We start from the raw sequence: 20,012 nt of genomic DNA, 5'->3' as shown, positions 1-20,012 counted from the left end.
TCTTTAGGAGACATTGCTCGGATGTTCACCCTCTTGTCCTTGTGGGCAACCTTCTTGAAGGACTTCTTCTTAGGGGGGAGACCAGACGTGGCAGACCCCTCGGGCGCCTCTGTGTTGCGAAACTGTTTGGATGCCGTGTCCCGTGGGGGGTTCGAACGGCGAGCAGAGCCACCTGTGACACAGACCACAAAGCGAAAAAGAGGCAACACGAAAAGTCAAGGCAATGAGTCTGGAAAGTGCAGAGAAAAGAAACAAAAGAAAACATGCATTGCTAAGCCCAAGGAGAAAACACCGTGAATGTTCCTGGCGGTAGTACCGCCACACCTGGCGGTAGTACCGTCGGCCCTGGCGGTAGTACCGCCAGTTCTGGCGGTAGTACCGCTGGGAGTCCTGGCGGTACTACCGTCAGACCTGGCGGTAGTACCGCTGGGGGTCAAAGCGGTACTACCGCTACCTCTGGCGGTAGTACCGCTGGGTCCTGGCGGTAGTACCGCTGGGCCCTGGCGGTAGTACCGCTGGGGTTTGACTGTCAGATCTAGACATATAAAACTCGTATTCTAGGGCATGGACTGAATATATAATCATTAATACGCATCCATCAGCCCTATTGTCAAAAGGAACACATAGTAATACGAGGTACAAACATGCATAGGCAAGAGAGAGAGCACGTTTTAGATCTAAATGAAAAGGTTCAACTATCCGATCTAAGACGATGAAACCATAAACCACGGCAGTAATCTTAGCAACCAGCCATTGGATCAACAAGATGAATGCAATCCCCAATGCTCCTAACCCTAGAACACGAAAAACAACCAAATAGAAGAGGGGAGGAGCTTTTGTTACCGGGATTCATGGCTTTGGAGGAGGAAGAAGAAGTAAATCAGCCCTTCCACACCAACGGGAAGAGGGAGCTCCTCCAAGAAAGATCCAAGCAGCAGGTTTTCGGGGTAGGGGAGGGAGGAGCCGCGAGGAAGAAGAAAGAGATTGAAAATCGGGCTCCCCCTCCCTTTATATAGCCCAAGGGGCATAGGAAGCGGTAGTACCGCTGGGTCCAGCGGTAGTACCGCTGACACGGCGGTAGTACCGCTGTATTACAGCGGTAGTACCGCTACCTAGCGGTAGTACCGCTGGGTTGCAGCGGTAGTACCGCTGGGGGTCCTGGCGGTAGTACCGCTTCCCTGGCGGTAGTACCGCTCCCCCTCGAAACCCTAGAAATATTCCGGCCGGCCGAGTTAGATTTTGAACTCTGGCGGTAGTACCGCTAACCATGGCGGTAGTACCGCTGGGGTCCTGGCGGTAGTACCGCTACCCCTGGCGGTAGTACCGCTGGGGTCCTGGCGGTAGTACCGCTACCCTGGCGGTAGTACCGTTGTACATGTTTCAACGCGGCTAGGGAAGGCGGGAAAACTTGGGCATATGACAAGTGAGAAAAAAAGGGATGACTTCTAAGAAGAGGTATCGACTTGTCATAGTATATCCTCTCCTTTATACGTAAGAGAGGATGGAGGGGCGGTGGCCGAGGCCACCTATGTTTGAGACAATGGTATGACACCGCGAAGAATTATCCTTGGGTTCATGACCAATGCTCGTCTTTGAGGCACAAGTGCCATTTGAAAATGGCTAAAGTGAAAGACTAGATTGATTTACGCATAATGGGGGGAGGGAGAGTTCATTGAGAGAACAACACTCCCCCTATGTCCATGCCTACATCTAGACCAAGATGAAATGTGAAGTGAGGTGCAATATGCCTAGTTTCAATCCACATTACTCGAATCAATGATATTTAGCTCGTGCCTTAACTCCCGGAACCTTGCTTCATCAAGTGGCTTGGTGAAAATATCTGCAAGTTGCTCTTCAGTGTGAATGAAATGAACCTCAATATCACCTAGCTTGATATGTTCACGGATGAAGTGATGACGAATATCAATATGTTTGGTTTTGCTATGTTGCACTGGGTTGAGGGAGATCTTGATGGCGCTTTGATTGTCACATAGAAGAGGCACTTTGTCACAAGTGACACCATAATCCTTTAAAGTTTGCCTCATCCATAGCAATTGTGCACAACAACTTGCAGCTGCCACATACTCAGCTTCGGTGGATGATAAGGAGACACAGTTCTGCTTCTTTGACGACCAACTTACCAAAGAGCGACCAAGGAATTGGCACCCTCCAGATGTTGACTTCCTCTCCACACAATCTCCAGCCCAGTCTGAGTCAGAATAGCCAACTAGATTGAAGTTTGCTCCTTTGGGATACCAGAGGCCAAAGTTTGGGGTATGAGCCAAATATCGAAAGATTCGTTTGACAGCCATGTAATGACTTTCTTTTGGTGCGGATTGAAACCGTGCACATATCCCTACACTCAACATAATATCCGGTCTAGATGCACAAAGGTAAAGGAGGGATCCAATCATGGAGCGGTATACCTTTTGATCCACTGCTTTACCATTGGGATCACTGTCAAGCTTGCATCTGGTTGGCATGGGAAACTTGACCGGTTTGACATCTTCGAGCTCGAACCGTTTGAGCATGTCTTGAGTGTACTTGGCTTGTTTGATGAATGTCCCTTCTAGACCTTGCTTAATCTCGAATCCGAGGAAAAACTTCAACTCTCCCATCATGGACATCTCAAACTTCTCAGTCATTAGCGCGGCAAATTCTTCATTGAATGAAGTGTTAGGAGAGCCAAAGATAATATCATCAACATATAGTTGGCATATGAATAAATCCCCTTTAACCCTCTTAGTAAAAAGAGTGGGATCAATCTTCCCAATTTCAAACCCACGATCTTGCAACAACTCAGTAAGGTACTCATACCACGCGCGTGGGGCTTGTTTAAGACCATAGAGTGCCTTATTGAGTTTGTACACATGATTTGGGAGCTTGGGATGTTCGAATCCCGGGGGTTGTTTGACATATACCAACTCATTTAAAGGACCATTAAGAAATGCACTTTTCACATCCATTTGTTGTAATTTGAAGTTATGATGAGAAGCAAAAGCAAGTAGCATGCGAATGGATTCTAGACGAGCGACAGGGGCAAAGGTTTCACCGTAGTCGATACCCTCGACTTGGGAGTAGCCTTGAGCCACCAATCTTGCCTTGTTTTGAATCACAATTCCATTTGCATCTTGCTTGTTCTTGAATATCCATTTGGTCCCGATGACATTATGTTCCTTCGTTGGCCGAGGCACTAAATCCCAGACTTGGTTGCGCTCGAAGTTGTTAAGTTCTTCGTGCATGGCCATAAGCCAATCCTCATCATCGAGCGCTTCCTGTACCTGTTGAGGTTCACAATACGAGACAAACGCGTGATGCTCACAATAATTCCAAAGCTGTTGACGAGTGGATACTCCCCTTTTTAAGCTGCCAAGGACATTCTTCATAAGATGTGACTTGACTCTCAGCTTGTTCGCATGCTTGGCTGCTCGGCGCTCCAAGAGTTCTTCATTAGATAACGGGGGAGCATCGACTTGTTGCTTCTGTTTGCCCTTGCGTCTTGAGCCGGTTGTTGGAGCTCCAGACGGGAATTGTGAGACAGTCTCCTGATCATCTTGTCCTTCGACTTGAGCAGGTTCACTAGTTTGATCTTGTATTAGTGGTTGCTCTTGATCTTGATCTTGTGCTTCTACTTGTTCTAGATCTCGGGGTTGCACTTGATCTTGATCATGAGTAGGTTCGGGGTCTTGGGGTAGTGCTTGAATATCATGGGGCACATCACCATTGTTAGGCAAGTGATCTTGACCGAGAGCTTGATCAACTTGTTGAGAGTCTTCTCTTTGTTCATCGGAAGCGTGTGGGGCTTGTGGGGGTGATGGCTCCACTTGAGTAGAGCATTGTCCTTCTCCTTCGGCCACAAGGGGTTCCTCAATGGGGAGTATTTGACCAATCCCCATTCTTCTTATGGCTTCAGGAGGAATTTCATCACCTATATCACAAAGACCACTTTGCTCCACTTGGGAGCCATTATTTTCGTCAAACTCTACGTTACACGTCTCCTCAATTAGTCCGGTGGACTTGTTGAGGACACGGTAAGCATGAGAGTTTGTAGCATAACCAACAAAGATACCCTCATGTGCTCTAGAATCAAATTTAGCTAACCGAGCTCCCTTTTTGAGAATGAAACACTTACAACCGAATACCCGGAAGTACTTGATATTGGGTTTGTTTCCAGTTAGAATCTCATACGGAGTCTTGTTCAAGCCTTTGCGGATGTAGAGCCGATTGGACGCATGACATGCTGTGTTGATGGCTTCTGCCCAGAAGTTGTATGGAGATTTGAATTCTGCCATCATTGTTCTTGCCGCGTCTATCAAGGTCCGGTTCTTCCTTTCTGCCACGCCGTTTTGCTGAGGGGTGTATGGTGCAGAATATTGGTGCTTTATCCCCTCATCACCTAGAAACTCATCTAGGGTGTAGTTCTTGAACTCGGTGCCGTTGTCACTCCTAATCATCAAGATCTTTGCTTCATGTTGACGTTGCGCTTCATTGGCAAAGTTGATAACCGTTTGTTGAGTTTCACTCTTCCTTTTGAAGAAATATACCCAGGTATATCTTGAGTAGTCGTCAACAATTACTAAGCAATACTTTCTGCCTCCAAGACTATCAAATGTTGGAGGACCAAACAGATCCATGTGAAGAAGTTCCAATGGCCTCTTAGTGTAGATAAGAGTTGATGGACGATGAGCAGTTTCATGAATCTTTCCTTCAATGCAAGCACTGCAAACACGATCTTTAGCAAAGCTCACATTTGTTAGTCCACGAACATGGTCCCCTGTCAGAAGACTTTGCAAAGACCTCATATTGACATGAGCTAAACGGCGATGCCAAAGCCAGCCCACGTCAACTTTAGCCATTAGACATGTCGCAGTCTTAGTGGGTCGCTTTGAAAAGTTTACCACATAGAGACCATTTTCGACATGTCCAACATAGGCTACTTTAAGAGTCTTGCTCCTTAGGAGGACCACAGTGTCAAGATTAAAGAATGTGGAAAAACCCATGATTGCAAGTTGACGAACGGAAAGTAAATTGTAGGCAAGAGACTCAACAAGCATGACCTTCTCAATAGACAAATCTTGAGAGACGACCACCTTACCAAATCCCAATACCTTTGACGAGGATGCATCAGCGAATTGGACATGGGTGGGCATAGATGGAGAAGGGTGCACATCCACCACTAAGTCCTTGCTTCCGGTCATATGATTTGTTGCTCCACTATCGAGCAACCATGACACCCCACCGGAAGCAAACTCCTGCAATGGATCAAGGCTTGGTTTTAGGTACCCATTTTTTAATGGGTCCTTTCATGTTAGAGACAAGGGTCTTAGGAACCCAGATAGCCCATTCAATATCTTCATCGTAGGAACCAATAAATCTGGCATAAACATGCCCATCACTAGCACAACATAACACATAAGAGGAATTGAGTTTGCCGGCTGTGTTAGTAGGAACGGCTTTGCCCTTCTTGAGGTTCCCATAGTCCACCTTGTTCCTGTTCACCTTCTGAGTACCCTCACCCTCCTTGACAAAGATGTCCATGAGGGTGAGAGATCGTTTGTTCTTGTTCTTTCTTTTACCTTTTGACTTGGAGGTAAGTCCAATTCCTTCCTTTCCTACAACACCCTTTTGAGTGCTCAAGAGATCGTTCAGACTCTTCTCACCTTGTCTGCATGACACAAGGCCCTTCTCAAGTTTCTCCTTTAACTTGGCATTTTCTTCCACAAGATGAACATGCTCACAACAAGGGTTAGTTGTACAAGTATTATCAATTAGCACAAAGGGAGGACAAGTAGAGATCTCCTTGGTAAGCTTTGCTTGGAGTTGATCATGAGACTCTTTCAGAGCGAAATGAGCACCTTTCAAGGCTTTGTGGGCCTTGTCAAGTATGTCAAACTCTTCTTTGAGTCTTTCACGGCCAACCTCAAGAGCATACTTTTCAGATTTAAGCATGCGAGTAAGAACAACATCATGATCCAGTTTCTTTTGCATTTTAGTGCAGTCATCGTTATATGACTCCTCAAGAGCCAAACGAAGAGTGCGCTCTTCTTCAAGAGTACTAGATAATTCAGCAATTTCATCGGCATAGTCACGACTATGTCCATGAAGCTCGGAGATGGTCTCCTCATGAGACTCAATAAGGTCAGTGGCCTCACCCAATTGTTCCAAGAGAGCAACAAAATGCTTCTTGGTTTCTCCCTTAATAGTGCATAGAAACTTATCAAGATCATGTTCATTAAGTTTTCCAACATCACTATCTTCTACACAATTTAACAGTGAAGGAGTAGAAGTAATGTTGGTCTTAATGATAGAAGTTACCTGATTGGTACCTTTTGCCATGAGGCACTTGGTGATGTGGTTCTCGTTGGGGGCGTTGAAAAGAGACACCTTCTGGGAAGGGGTAGTGGCTATAGCAACAGTTGCCGTTGCCACTGTATCATCATCATCAGAAGGATACTCCTCCAGGGCCACCATTCCTTTTGGGTGAGGTTTCTTCACAAAGTTGTTCTTGATTGGAAATGATTTGGTTCTGTCTTTGCGAATGAGCTTGCCTCCATTGTCTTCTCTCTTCTCATATGGACATTCTGCCACGAAGTGACTCACGTTGCCACAGTTATAGCATGTCCTTACTCGTTGTTTGGGTTTGAAACCACTTGAGTTGTTCTTGTTGAAGGTTGGTCTTGAGTTCCTTTTATTTCCCCAGAATTGCCTTGATGCAAGAGCCATGTGCTCATGATAGGCATACTTTGTGTCTTCCGGGCAGCTCTCCTCTTCCTCATCTTCTTCTTCTTCTTCAAGCATTACTCTTGCTTTCAACGCAAGTTTGGGTGAAGCGGTTTTTGATCGGACACGAGCAAGTGCATTGTCGGCAGTTTCATTCATGATTGACATTGCAATGAACTCATCCAACACTTCACTGGAAGACAAAGAGTGAAAGTCTGGCGCGCTGACGAATGACAGATGACATGGCTTTGTTGAAAGGCATGATGGCTTTGAGGAACTTGCGTTTGACCCAAGTGTCATCCACATCCTTACTTCCATGATCCTTTAGTGCCACGGCAATAGCAGTCACCCTCCGATAGAGATCACGAGGGTCCTCTTCTTCCTTCATCACAAACTCATCGGCCTGATCAAGTATCACTTCATAGTTGGATCGTTGAATACTTGAGCTTCCCTTATACAACACCATAATATGCTCCCAACAATCCTTGGCCAATGTGAAGGGACGTAAGTGGGGAAGATCTTCAGGTGGCACAGCAGACTGAAGGATAAACAGCGCAGAGTGATTATATTGATTGTCTGCATCTTCTCTTGGAGTGAGGTTGCTTGGGTCATGGGGGTAATATCCTTGCTCGATAATTCTCCACAAGTTTGTTGAGCTGTGATTCAAATGAGACTTAATAGAAAATACCCAGTTAGCAAAGTCACCTTTCACAAGTTTAGGAGGAGGACCAACAGGATTAAGACGAGGTGCGAGAACGGGTCCTCCATAAGTCATGGGAGGTGGAACAGAGGCATGTGTTCCAGTCCCATCCTTTTCGTGAGGTGAAGCAGTTTGCATACCTTTAGCCGCTTCCTTAGAGGAGTTGGCCTCCGGATCGGAAATGGTGGGTTTAACCACTAAAGCCGGTTCGGGTGAACTTCTAAGACCATCAATTAATTCCTTAAGCATGGTTTTGACTTCGCTCGTCAAGGACGTCTTGAGGGCTGCCATAGCCGTATTCAAGTCGTCCCTTGTGACCGAAGTCAAGTCCATGCCCTCGGGTTGCCCATGGTTCACTTCCTCTTCGCCTTCCATACTCTTCGGGTGGTTAAACCCTTAATAAAGAGACGTGGCTCTGATACCAATTGAAAGGATCAATATGGTTGGCTAGAGGGGGGGTGAATAGACAACGACCACTTTTTAATTAATCTTAGCAAGTTAAGGTAAACACTATACGGGTTCACAAATAATATGACAATGAGGTGAACCCTATAGAAGCTAACAATGAGAGCTATTAAGACTACTAAGATATAGTCACAAGCGAAAGCAAATACAAAGTAAAGGATAGAGATAACCACAAGTGGAACCGATGGAGACGAGGATGTGTTACCGAAGTTCCTTCCCTTTGACAGGAAGTACGTCTCCGTTGGAGCGGTGTGGAGGCACAATGCTCCCCAAAAAGCCACTAAGGCCACCGTATTCTCCCTCACACCCTCGCACGATGCAAGGTACCGTGATTCCACTATAGGTGCCCTTGAAGGCGGCGACCGAACCTTTACAAACAAGGTTGGGGCAACTCCACACAAAGCTTGGAGGCTCCCAACAAGACCACGAAGCTTCACCACAATGGAATATGGCTTCGAGGTGACCTCAACCGTCTAGGATGCTCAAACACCCAAGAGTAACAAGATCCGCAAGGGATAGGTGGGGGAATCAACTTTTCTCTCGGTGGAAGTGTGAATCTAGGCCTTCTCAACCAATCCCTAAAGAATCAACAAGTTTGATTGGCTAGGGAGAGAGATCGGGCACTTTTAAGCTTGTGGAGCAACAATGGAGCTTAGAGAGGTAAGAGATAGGGTTCCTCAGCTAGAAGAACCCTTTATATAGTGGGGGGAAAATTCAGACCGTTTTCCCACTCTCTGCCCGAGATCCAGCGGTAGTACCGCTGGGAAGGAGCGGTACTACCGCTGTCTGGCGGTACTACTGCTGCATTCAGCGGTACTACCGCTGGGCTTCCAGCGGTACTACCGCTGGAGCAGCGGTACTACCGCTGGCCCTTGGTAGTGTATAAACACTACTACCGCCGAGAAAGTCTTCGCAAAAGGGTCCGTCCACGAAGTACCGCTAGGTAGGTGGAACAGGGCACCTGGAGCGGTACTACCGCTGACCAGGGGCGGTACTACCCGCTGGCCAGCGGTACTACCGCTGAACAGGGGCGGTACTACCGCCAGCCAGCGGTACTACCGCTGGCTGCAGCGGTACTACCGCTTGCAGTACAGCGGTACTACCGCTGGGACCAGCGGTACTACCGCTGGGGACCATTTTGCCGAGACGCAAAGAACAAACAGGCGAGGGCCGCGACAAGGATAAAGGAAAGGGAGAAAATAGAGGTGTGCGTGTGCAAAGATAGATTCCACCCAAACCTTTCCACTACGGATCCCCTCTTAATAGTACGGCTTTCCTATGACTCAAATGAAAAGAATCTAGGATAGCGCCGTGCTTCCGTTCCCGAAGAGAGGAGTCGTGTCGTCTTGTGCCGTTGACGAATGTTGCCTGAAACCTTGACACACACGATTAGTCCTGTATGGTATTGTCAACAATCACCAAAATTACTTACGCATAAATTATGCCTCAACAGCGGGGAGCTTGAGGCCTTGCAGCTCAATGATGCCAATCGGTTGCTAGTAAAAAAGAAAATGGGAGAATTGGATGAATTGCTTTATAGGGAGGAAATGATGTGGCTTCAACGCAGCCGCATAACCTGGTTGAAGGAAGGCGATTGCAATACTAAACACTTTCATCGTCAGGCGGTGTGGCGTGCCAGGAGAAACAACATCCGGAGACTTCAAAAAGATGATGGGTCGTGGTGTGTGGCTCCATCGGAGATGGAACGGATGGCATCTTCTTACTTTAAGGAGGTGTATACCAAGGACCCAACGTTAACACCGGATGTTATGTTAAGCAAAATAGTGCCTAAAGTTATGGATGATATGAATGAGAAACTACTTGCGCCCTATTCAGACAAGGAAATTTCAGATGCTCTGTTTCAGATTGGGCCATTGAAAGCCCCAGGGCCGGATGGATTCCCTGTGAGATTCTATTAGCGGAAATGGGAGGTGATGAAAGAGGATGTTGTGAAGGCGGTTCGTGATTTCTTTTTGTCGGGGGTAATGCCGGAGGGTGTAAATGAAACTCTCATCGTTCTTATACCTAAAGTCCAGCACCCTGCCTCCCTGAAGGAATTCCGTCCTATCTCTTTGTGTAATGTCATTTACAAGGTGGTGTCCAAGTGTATGGTGAACAGGCTTCGACCTTGCTTATCTGAGCTCATCTCGGTAAATCAGAGTGCCTTCATCCCTGGTAGGCTGATATCAGATAATTCTATCATTGCTTTCGAGTGTTTGCATCATCTCCAAACACGATCTGCACGGAATGACTACTGCGCTTACAAGTTGGACCTATCCAAAGCATATGATCGTTTGATTGGGACTTCTTGGAACGGGCCTTATTGAAGTGGGGTTTTGCAAGTGAATGGGTTAGCAGGATCATGGCATCGGTGCGATTGGTCAAATTCACAGTGAAGTTTAATGGGAAGTCTCTGCATCAATTTGCTCCCTCCAGAGGCCTTTGGCAAGGTGACCCATTGTCCCCTTTTTTGTTCCTCTTCGTCACTGATGCACTATCTGCCCTCCTACATGAGGCGGTTCTGGAACGACTGAACCACTGAAAATATGCCGAGGGGCGCCAGCTATATCTCACCTATTATTCGCGGATGATTCTCTCCTATTCTTCCGTGCTTCTGCATACCAAGCTGCGATCATCAAGGATGTGTTACACACATATGCTGTTGCTACGGGCCAGCTCATCAATCCCTCCAAATGTTCGATCCTGTTCAAAGATAGTTGCGAGCCGCTGGTGGTCGATGAGATTAAGGGTATTCTGCAAGTAACCCAACAGGAGTTCGAAGCTAAATACCTGGGTCTTCCGGTTCTGGATGGGCGTATGCATAAGGGCAGCTTTGAATCCTTACAAGCAAGCCTAAGCAAGAGGCTAATTGAATGGAGCGAAAAGTATGCGTCACAAGCAAGTAAAGAAGTTCTGATCAAGGCAGTGGCACAAGCTATCCCAGTGTATGTTATGAGCATTTTCAAACTCCCCTTCTCGGTGTGTGATGAGCTTACCAAAATGATTCGGCAATATTGGTGGGGAGTGGAGAAGGGGTGGCGGAAAATGGCATGGATGTCTTGGGATAAGTTAATCCTACCAAAAGCTCAGGGGGTCTAGGGTTTCGGGACATGAGGGCCTATAACCAAGCCCTGTTAGCCAAGCAGGTGTGGCGCTTACTGATGACACCAAATTCTCTGTGCGCATCGCTCCTCCGTGCTAAATATTATCCTAATGGGAACTTGGTTGACACGGTCTTCACTGGGAATGCTTCGCTGTGTGGCGTGGCCTTGAACATGGGCTGGAACTTGTTAAGAAAGGAATGCTATGGAGGGTGGGCAATGGCATGGATATCAGGGTTTGGAGAGACCCTTGGATCCCCAGGGGGGATGCCGTTTATACCCATCACACCAAAGCGGAATTGCCGGTTAAAACGATGTGAGCGACTTCCTGGATGACCAGGGCTGTTGGAGGGTAGAGTTGCTCCGTCAACACTTCTGGCAACCGGATGTGGAATCTATCTTAAAGATAAGAACGTCCCCGAGATTGTGGGAGGATTTTATTTCTTGGCCATGGGAGAAATCAGGGGTGTTGACAGTAAACAGCGCATATCATGTAGTGATGGCGATTCACTATGACCACTTTAATCCGGGTTCATCTAGTGTAAACCCGGCTGGAGACAGACCAATTTGGAGGCTAATATGGGGAGCAGAGGTTCCTCCAAAACTAAAGATCTTTGTCTGGCAAGTTGTCTCGGGTTCCCTTCCTACAGACGCTGAGAAGAAGAGGCGGCATTTTGATTTGAATGGCTTCTTCCAGGTATGTGATCGGGAGCAGGATCATCATTTCATGCTCTTCTCGCTTGCCCGCATACTGCCGCCTTGTGGGACGCAATGCGCCTCTACTGGCCGTTACCTGATAGATCTCTGATCAACTGGACATGCAAGGAATGGCTCCTTCAACTCCTCGAAGAATCACATGTCTCTGTTCGCAGCAGAATTATCATGGTCCTATGGCGTTCCTGGTATGTTAGAAACGAGATTCTACATGGGAAGGATCCTCCACCGCAAGATGTATCTTGCTCATTCCTACAGAGTTACCACAGTACCTACTCCCAGATCTCAAGTAGTGTGGAGGACATCATTAAAGGGAAAGCGCGTGTGGCTCCTGATCTGATCCCCCCCCCCCCCGATGCAAACCGGCACCAAGGTTACCGTGGCCTCCTCCTCCGGATGGAATGGTGGCGTTGTCAGTTGATGGTTCTTATGCTATATCTGATGGTTCAGCTGGCGCAGGGATGATCCTGAGAACAGCAACGGGCGAGGTAATATTTGCGGCCTATCGCAAGCTATTTCACTGCAATGATGTGCTGGAAGCGGAATTACAAGCTATTCGGGAGGGTATTAAACTTGCTACTGAGCGCTCAGATGCCACTATCATGCTTCAATCAGATTGTGTGGCGGCTATCAACGCCCTCACAGACGCATCGTTAGATAATTCCGCTTATGGTCATATGATCAGAGAAATTAAGTTCCTTCTAAGTGATAGGGTATTTATTCCTGTAAAAGTTTCACGCGAGCAAAATAGAGTTGCAGACTGCCTAGCAAATTATGGTCGATGTGGGGATAGTACAGCATGTTGGCTGGGTCACCCTCCTCCTTTTGCAAGCGATCTCGTTGCTGAGGATTGTAATTCTGTTATTAAGGAATAAAGATCTATGACTTCCGTAAAAAAAAAATGGAGAGAGAAATCGCATCGGATCGCGCCAACCTCAACATGTGACTTGGGAAACAAACATGTTTTCTTTCGATGCTCAGTATACTACTACTCCAGCAAAAAACCATGCCGAGAGAGAATAGAACTATAGAAGTGCAAATGAAGCAGAAGCATCCGGCGACAGGGACATTGCCAAAGCAGACGCCACTCTTTAGCAGCCCCGTGTGTCCCTTAGCGATTATTTAGCAATACACTACACAATTTCAGACTAAACCAAGCCTGTGAGGGTGCGATTATACAGATATTTTAGTAGCAAAACGGACACCTTCCCGTCAAAAGCATCCACTCACTCAGCACCATCTTGCTGCCCCACGACCACTGCCCACTAGTCATTGAAAGTGCATGCTACTTTGCGACTTACCATCGCTGCAACACTCATAATCTTTACTAGTAGTTGCTCACCGAGGGAACATAAAAATTTGCTGCAGAAAAGCAAAACCAAGCCATGATATCATCCCACGCAAACAGGATAACATAAACTCAAATTTAAAGCCAACATGCTTTATTGGTAACTTTCCGGTCAACTCAAGCCATCTTTCCCGTGAAAATGCTACTGGATATCATTGCAGTAACAAAGTGTAAACAACACGGGCCCAGTCATTTCCTCCGTTTCTATGCGGCCTTTTACACATATCTGAGGTGGGTAACCAATACACACCCACAAAGCAGTTTGACACCCAAATTTACATGCTACCAACAGGAACATATGAGATCTAATTCCGATGGTTCGACAACTCCTATGTAACACAGGATGAACTCTCGCACTACTACGGGCGGCATGTCTGAAGTCGTTGAACCATGAAATATGATCAATCATGCATTGGGATTGCTGGAAGGCCTAATCAAGTGCTATTGCGCCCATGGTGCAGCATTGACGCTCTGATGGTGGTCTCACCTGCAAAGGGTTAGATATACTGTCATTATCTAGCACAAAGTTATAAGACACGTGGAAAGAAAGAATGCTCCAGCAGAAAAAAGGTGCAAGCAGGCAACAGAGAATATTCTTCTGGCATATTGTGTCAACACATATGAACCTGCAACTAGCTTCGTTCACATCTGTGTTATTAGAAAGTAAAATGCTACTTGGAGAGCCATGATTCTGCAGGTAGCTCATTGCTCAATTGTTAACACTATCTCATTGCTCAATTGTTAACACTATCTGGAGAGGATATTTTTATATTAATGGGCTACCGTCACAAGCTAAGACTGTTGTTGGGAGAGTTTGTTAGTAGCTTCTCTATGAATTCTCTCATTCTAAATAAATAAAACACTACAAAGGTTGGTTATTCATCAACAACAGTATCAAAGCAGAACAATTATGAACGAAATTTTGGTGCATCGGGGAAATTGTAGTGTACTTTACATAGCATGGGATAAATTCAAATGATCTTCCCTAACACTAAGGCACTAGAACAAATTATACCTTTTGAACCACTTCGGTTTGGCTGATTTCTTATTTGCTGGTGGTGGTGCAGAATCAGGTCGGAATGCTTCAGACTGATGAGCTGAATCAGAATTTGTCTTTGAAACATCAGGCTGGCCAGAAGGTTCCGAGTGAAGTGACAGACCATCCAAAGTTCGAATTTCTTCACGGAGATATGGTCCGGATTTTACACCATCCGTATTTAACTCCGACCCTGCATGACAAACACACATGAATACCTCTAAAAACATGTCGATTTCTCGACCCACGTTGATTTAATAACATTAACAAGAATGAGTTGCATTATTCAATGCCCAATGTCAAGCTCATGAACATGTGGCAAGAATGCATATGACTAACAAGAGTTAAATGCTGAAATAATCATGAACATGTGTCTGTCTTCGAATGCACCCGAAACACAACTTTATATATGTGGAAAATGCATTCTTTTCAGGACATGCAAAAATAAAATGCTAAAAACTCAAGCTAAGAAGTAAAGATTGCTTATTTTCTAATCATGATAATAGTTTTTAAGAAATACATACCTTCTGGCAGATCATAAGAAAAGAAGACATTAGCTCCAGGAACAAAGCCAATTGTGTAGAAGTCCTGTGAGGTGTCCATTATTCGCTTCTTTGGAGGAACTGTGTCTGTTGTGGAGTCAATAAAAACAACATTAAGAAGTTGTAACTGGTACATCTCTAATACACGATTACAGGTGATCTATGGAAATCCCAAGTGAAAACTGAAAAGTCCAATGGATGGATACTAGAGGATCCTCAAACATCTACAAGTTCAATCGAAGGTAATATGGCATATGGGTTCCAGGACAGATATTGTATCTAAAACATGCAATATCAAGCTGACAAAAATTTGGACACTGGTGATATTCAGATCAAGGGCATAAGAAAATGATAATTGATCCACTGGTGTCACCAAGCTTGTCAAAAGACCACACAATCAGAACACTTTCAAATTTGGGTACTTAGGAACTCAACAAGTCAGTGCTGTGAAGAGTTGCATACCAAATTGAATTTGATTAATTTATAGCAGTTCATAACAAATTAACAATCGATTCATAAAAATATGTAAAACCCTTTGCTCAGAGCACTGAAATTTTGTTCACATTATGTAAAGCTAGCCCATCAAACTATTTATAGGACACTAGTTGTTTCCCTGTTTGTCATGATTGTCAAAAGACCATACAATCAGAACACTTTCAAATTTGGGTACTTAGGAGCTCAACAAGTCAGTGCTGTGAATAGTTGTATACCAAACTGAATTTGATTAATTTATAGCACTTCATAACAAATGATTCATAAAAATATGTAAAACCCTTTGCTCAAAGCACTGAAATTTTGTTCACATGATGTAAAGCTAGACCATCAAATTATTTATAGGACACTAGTTGTTTCCCTGTTTTTCATGATTGTCAACATATACATTTGCTACTCATACACAAATGTTTTATCATTGGAAACACTGAGCCGACCTTAACCAAACCAGGGTGAAATAAAAGGAACTGGTGAACAGGAAACGAGGAAAGGGAAAATATTACTTGTCAAACTCTACATCAGTCATCTGAAAAGAGCAGTGGAACTTACAAAGATAGAATGGCAGGTCTGGTCTAGCAATTACTTTCATGAGAAGATCCAACAGACTATGTACTGTCTCTGATGGATGAAACTCAACCTCAAGAATGTAACCATCAGGGAATCGAACCCTCATCACTGCCTACAGTTAAGAAGGTTAGCAATAAAATGGAATTTGTGCTGAAACTAGATTCGGATATGGACGAATAAAATAAACCAATTAAATGAGGATGAGACAGGGCATTGTCTACTACTAAATTAATAATACTGAATTAATAAGAAAAGGCAAAAGGAGCTACTTTGAAAATAAATAATCAGAACTATGTGCATCATTTGAAGTATTTCTACATAAGATTTCACATGCCAACAGATAGACTTTGCAGATTATTATTTTTGCGAGAATAGACTTTGCAGATATATTTACTCTAGGAAACAAATTTGCCCTTAAAACATGTCCGAAGGTACTGTTAATATAAGGCTAGATAAAAATCAATAAGCAAAATACAATCAGCTAGAGGAGAAAAAGTAGTATTAGTCCTACATAATAATAATAACAACTAAATAGTGGCATAGTGCATCATATTCCTTCCTACCTTTGTTAGCCTTGCTCGTTGAGCAGCAAGTTCTGCTTCCCTTATTTTACGAGTCTTCAGAACTTTCGATTGTTCTGCAAGGTGTCAAGTTTAAACATGGTTACAGTTAAGAAATTTGAAAGGTTGGGCAATGCCAAGTAGAATGTTTAAGTAATAAAAATGCAACTGTTCTCAGACAATATTAAAAGAGCATTTAAGTAACCTGCAAGCCTATTGGAAATCAACTTGTAATAATCACCAGGCTGAAGCTCATAAAAGTCATCGTCTTCCTCTGCATGAATCATGCTTTCATGTCACAATGCAATTATCATAAAGAGACATAACAGAATTGAAGTAAAGCAAAAGCAAATAAATGCATTTACCCTGATCTGCCCTGGGCAATTTGCTAGTCATCAGCTCAAATGTTGTGCTTGAAAATATCCGGATCTCATGTCCAAGCTCTTGTCCCACTGCTTTCAGCTTCTCCTGTGATTTTGAAGAAAATGTAGTTGTCAGACTTCATTTTACGTTTTCACTATTCTATTCGTGGAGAAGTGATGATACAAAGGTTCTGACCAAAGAAGAACACTCTCTCATGGGCAGATGAATACAAGTGCTATGACTAATTGTTTTACACTTCATATAATTATCGAACCTATCGATTATTTAGACAAGAAAGCATAAAGCAACCACTTGAGCAGAAAAGTCTAATGACTAATCATGGGTCCTTATTCCAAAAAGGATCAATGTGAGAAGAAATACGGCACAAAAATGTATTCCAAATGAAGCGATAGATGTCTTTCTGAAGTTCAGACAGCTTTCAATCATATTTGACACCAGAGGGCACACAATTATGAATAATTGAGCATCTATCACAAGCAAAACAAAAGAGTATTGATGTTGTCAATAACAAGTTGACAGCATGTAGGTTTCAGCCATTACGCTGTTCTGCAGAGCACCTGGCAGCCTCCCTCCAAACTTCTCCCAAGATACAGTACTGCTTTTCTGCCAATCAACCGGTAACCATACATGCCTAGCACGAACAAGGCATTGTAAAAACTTAAAGAGCTTCATGTAGACGAAGCTACAGATGGCACCTAAACCTCTCATGGCCATCAATGTTCGTACAGACGGAATCTCTCAAATGCAAACCATAGAGGCTACAGAATGCGGTGGTAAAACACTAATCCTTCACTTCCAAGAATGTTTGCAGGAATCTGACACAAAGAAACAACAACAGGCTCTTCATTTGCTGGGATCTACAAATTCTTTGGACCTTAACCGATCTACAGAGCTTATTTCCCCCCTTGAGACCTCGTGCAGCCAACAGCGATAAAGACGAACCCTCATTTGAAAGAATCCATGGATTAAAACCTAGGTCAAAGAACTCGTCTTCCGCAAGGCATGCAGCCAGGTGGATTCCCCAATCACACAAACTGGGTGTACAAGTAAAGAATCACTCCTCCACACACAAAGTTGGCAAGTAAAGAAACATCAAGAACTGCAATTTCTAGCACAACGCACCAATGCCCAAGAACCAGCGCACCATCGCTGCGCCCTTTCCAGCCAAGAACGCCCCGCTAACCCCCCACGCAAAGAATCCGGAGAGAGCGCGCCCACCACCCGATCCAAGGCGCGAATCCTCGCTTTACCCCACCCATCCCGCCGCCAAAAACTCCGCCCCCAACCAAAGATCGCGCGGCCTTTACCGTGCCCATCCCGCCGCCAAGAACTCCGCCCCGCCAAGAACTCGCCCAAGAAACCCAAGAGGAGCGGGGCGCGGGAGGGGGGAGACGTACCGGGACCCGAGGCGGCGCCTGCTGCTCCGGCCGCGTCTCCTCCTCGTCGAGATCCATGGACAGCAGCAGCTCGATCCCTCCCTCGTCCTCCTCCCTTTTCCGGCGCCTGGAGCAGAGGCGGAGAGGGTTTATTTGGGGGTACTCTGCTTCCATTGGGGTCGGGCACGGCCTTCGTGGCACCGTCAGGGAACCGGCTTCGTGACGGGGCACCGCGAGTGGGGCCGCGGCTGCAGGTCGGGTCAGGTCTAGTAAAGGTGCTGGTGCGTGCAGGCGCGTGACCGTAGCCCCATTTATACTGGTCTGTGTGGCACGCGGGGGCGGGGCGCAGCCGAGCTGCGGAGGCTGACAACCGGGTCCCAGGCGAGGGGTGAATCTTTCCGTCGAAGATATCTCCGGGTTTTTTCTTTTTTGCCGGATTTTCTTGGAAGATATCTTGGGTCCTGTTTGGAACGCGGGTAAAAGATATCGTAGGAAAGGTCTAAAACGTTAGGAATGAGAAAGGAAAGTATAGAAAGTATAAGTGAATCGTAGGAATGGAGACTATTGAATAGCATTCAATTGCTGGTGTGTGGGAGGAGGGAGGGGTTCATTATAATTTTAAACCAAAACCACTACAATCGTGCTAAGGATACTCCAAAACCATCAATTTTGTCGAAAATCAAAAATAATCACCACTTGTGTGGCAAGTGAGTAACACATAGCACTAAACTAGAGTCTAGCCGCGTCTAACACCAAAACTAGCCAACCTGGCCCACCCATCGGAGCCACGTGGGCTCGGACAGACGGTGCGCCGAGACGATCGTTCCCGCCGCTGGTTAAGCCCGTCTTCGCCGCGCGTGGTGCTCTCATTCCCCTCCCTTCTCTATTTATTCTCCCCTCCACCGTACCTGTCGACGCCCATCGCCGCCATCCATCGCCATCAGCCACCGCCAACGGGGAGGGACGCCATGGTTTCTTGGTCTGATGTTTCTTACTCGTCTTCATCGTGTGATGATGATTGTGTGACCCAGGTTCGCTTCTGCTCAGATGGATCTAGGGTTATGGTTCTAGGGAGAAAGGGGAATTTTGTTACGTGTAGAAATTGAACTCATTTTCCTTATGTTTATGCACCTCCCACCATGGAGTGCACGGAATGGAGCGGCCTGGCTATGAATCATCCTGCATTGTGTGAGCATGGAGCCCCCGTGAGAAGTTGGTGGCGTTTCGATCCACTCATAGCGGCAGGAGGTTTCTAGGCTGTGCAAAAAAGGTGAACTAGCAGTGCAATTAGGTGTTAAGGTACTTGAGCCATAGTCTGTTCATAAAATTATAATCTGTGAAATTACAATGTTTTGTTCATAAAATTATAAGTCTGCCATAGTCTTCTTCATAAGTATTAATGTTTTTTTATTTTTTGCACACAATAATAGGATGCACCCAAGTGCAAGCATGTGCAAGGGATTGATTCTGAGTGGCCAATCCCATTGAAGCAAGCTTTAGCTGCTATCTAGGATATGTATGACAAGGAGTTTGATGACAAGTTGAGACAGAATGTAGTTAATGCTGAAGAAGTCTTCAAGGTAGTGCAAGATAAGAGGAAGATGGAAAATGACCTGAGGTTCTTTAAAGTTGACTTTGCTAAAATGGTGGCTGACAAGGAGGATGCAATTTCCGAGTTAGGCAATGCACAGATAGCTCTAAGTGACTTCAAGGAAGAGCTTGAGAAAAAGAACTTGGCTGTGAAAGCAGACACTAACATCCATCAGGTACTAAGGGCCAAAGCAGAGAAAGAAAGAGACCAAGAGAAGCTAGAGAAGGTGAACCTGCTGTAGGAGATGGACCAAATCAAGAAGGAGAGGAACAGTTTGTTGGAGGAGAGGGAGAAGTTGAAGCAAGAGAAAAGGCACCTGGAGGCCAGGAAGGGGAAAATCAGGAAGATCAAGGAAATAACTGAAGAATGATTCAATGTTGTTGTAGTACTATCTGTTATTTGTGGCACTAAAATTG

General features: G+C 45.3%; 1 protein-coding gene across 1 annotated transcript; it reads right to left on the bottom strand.

Moving 5' to 3' along the window:
- Positions 1-13,175: 13,175 nt before the first annotated feature.
- On the bottom strand, positions 13,176-18,264 carry LOC123427050 (plant UBX domain-containing protein 1). The gene is made up of 8 exons (XM_045110987.1): positions 18,027-18,264; positions 16,611-16,713; positions 16,451-16,519; positions 16,249-16,322; positions 15,668-15,797; positions 14,609-14,713; positions 14,064-14,277; positions 13,176-13,535 (listed from the first exon to the last, which is right to left on the bottom strand). The coding sequence occupies exons 1-8, from the start codon at positions 18,177-18,179 to the stop codon at positions 13,532-13,534; spliced, it is 852 nt and encodes a 283-aa protein (XP_044966922.1). The 5' UTR covers positions 18,180-18,264; the 3' UTR covers positions 13,176-13,531.
- Positions 18,265-20,012: the final 1,748 nt, after the last annotated feature.

This window comes from Hordeum vulgare, chromosome 2H (assembly GCF_904849725.1).
Source record: "Hordeum vulgare subsp. vulgare chromosome 2H, MorexV3_pseudomolecules_assembly, whole genome shotgun sequence".
NCBI lineage: Eukaryota > Viridiplantae > Streptophyta > Magnoliopsida > Poales > Poaceae > Hordeum > Hordeum vulgare.
This window is presented reverse-complemented; position numbering and strand designations above follow the sequence as displayed.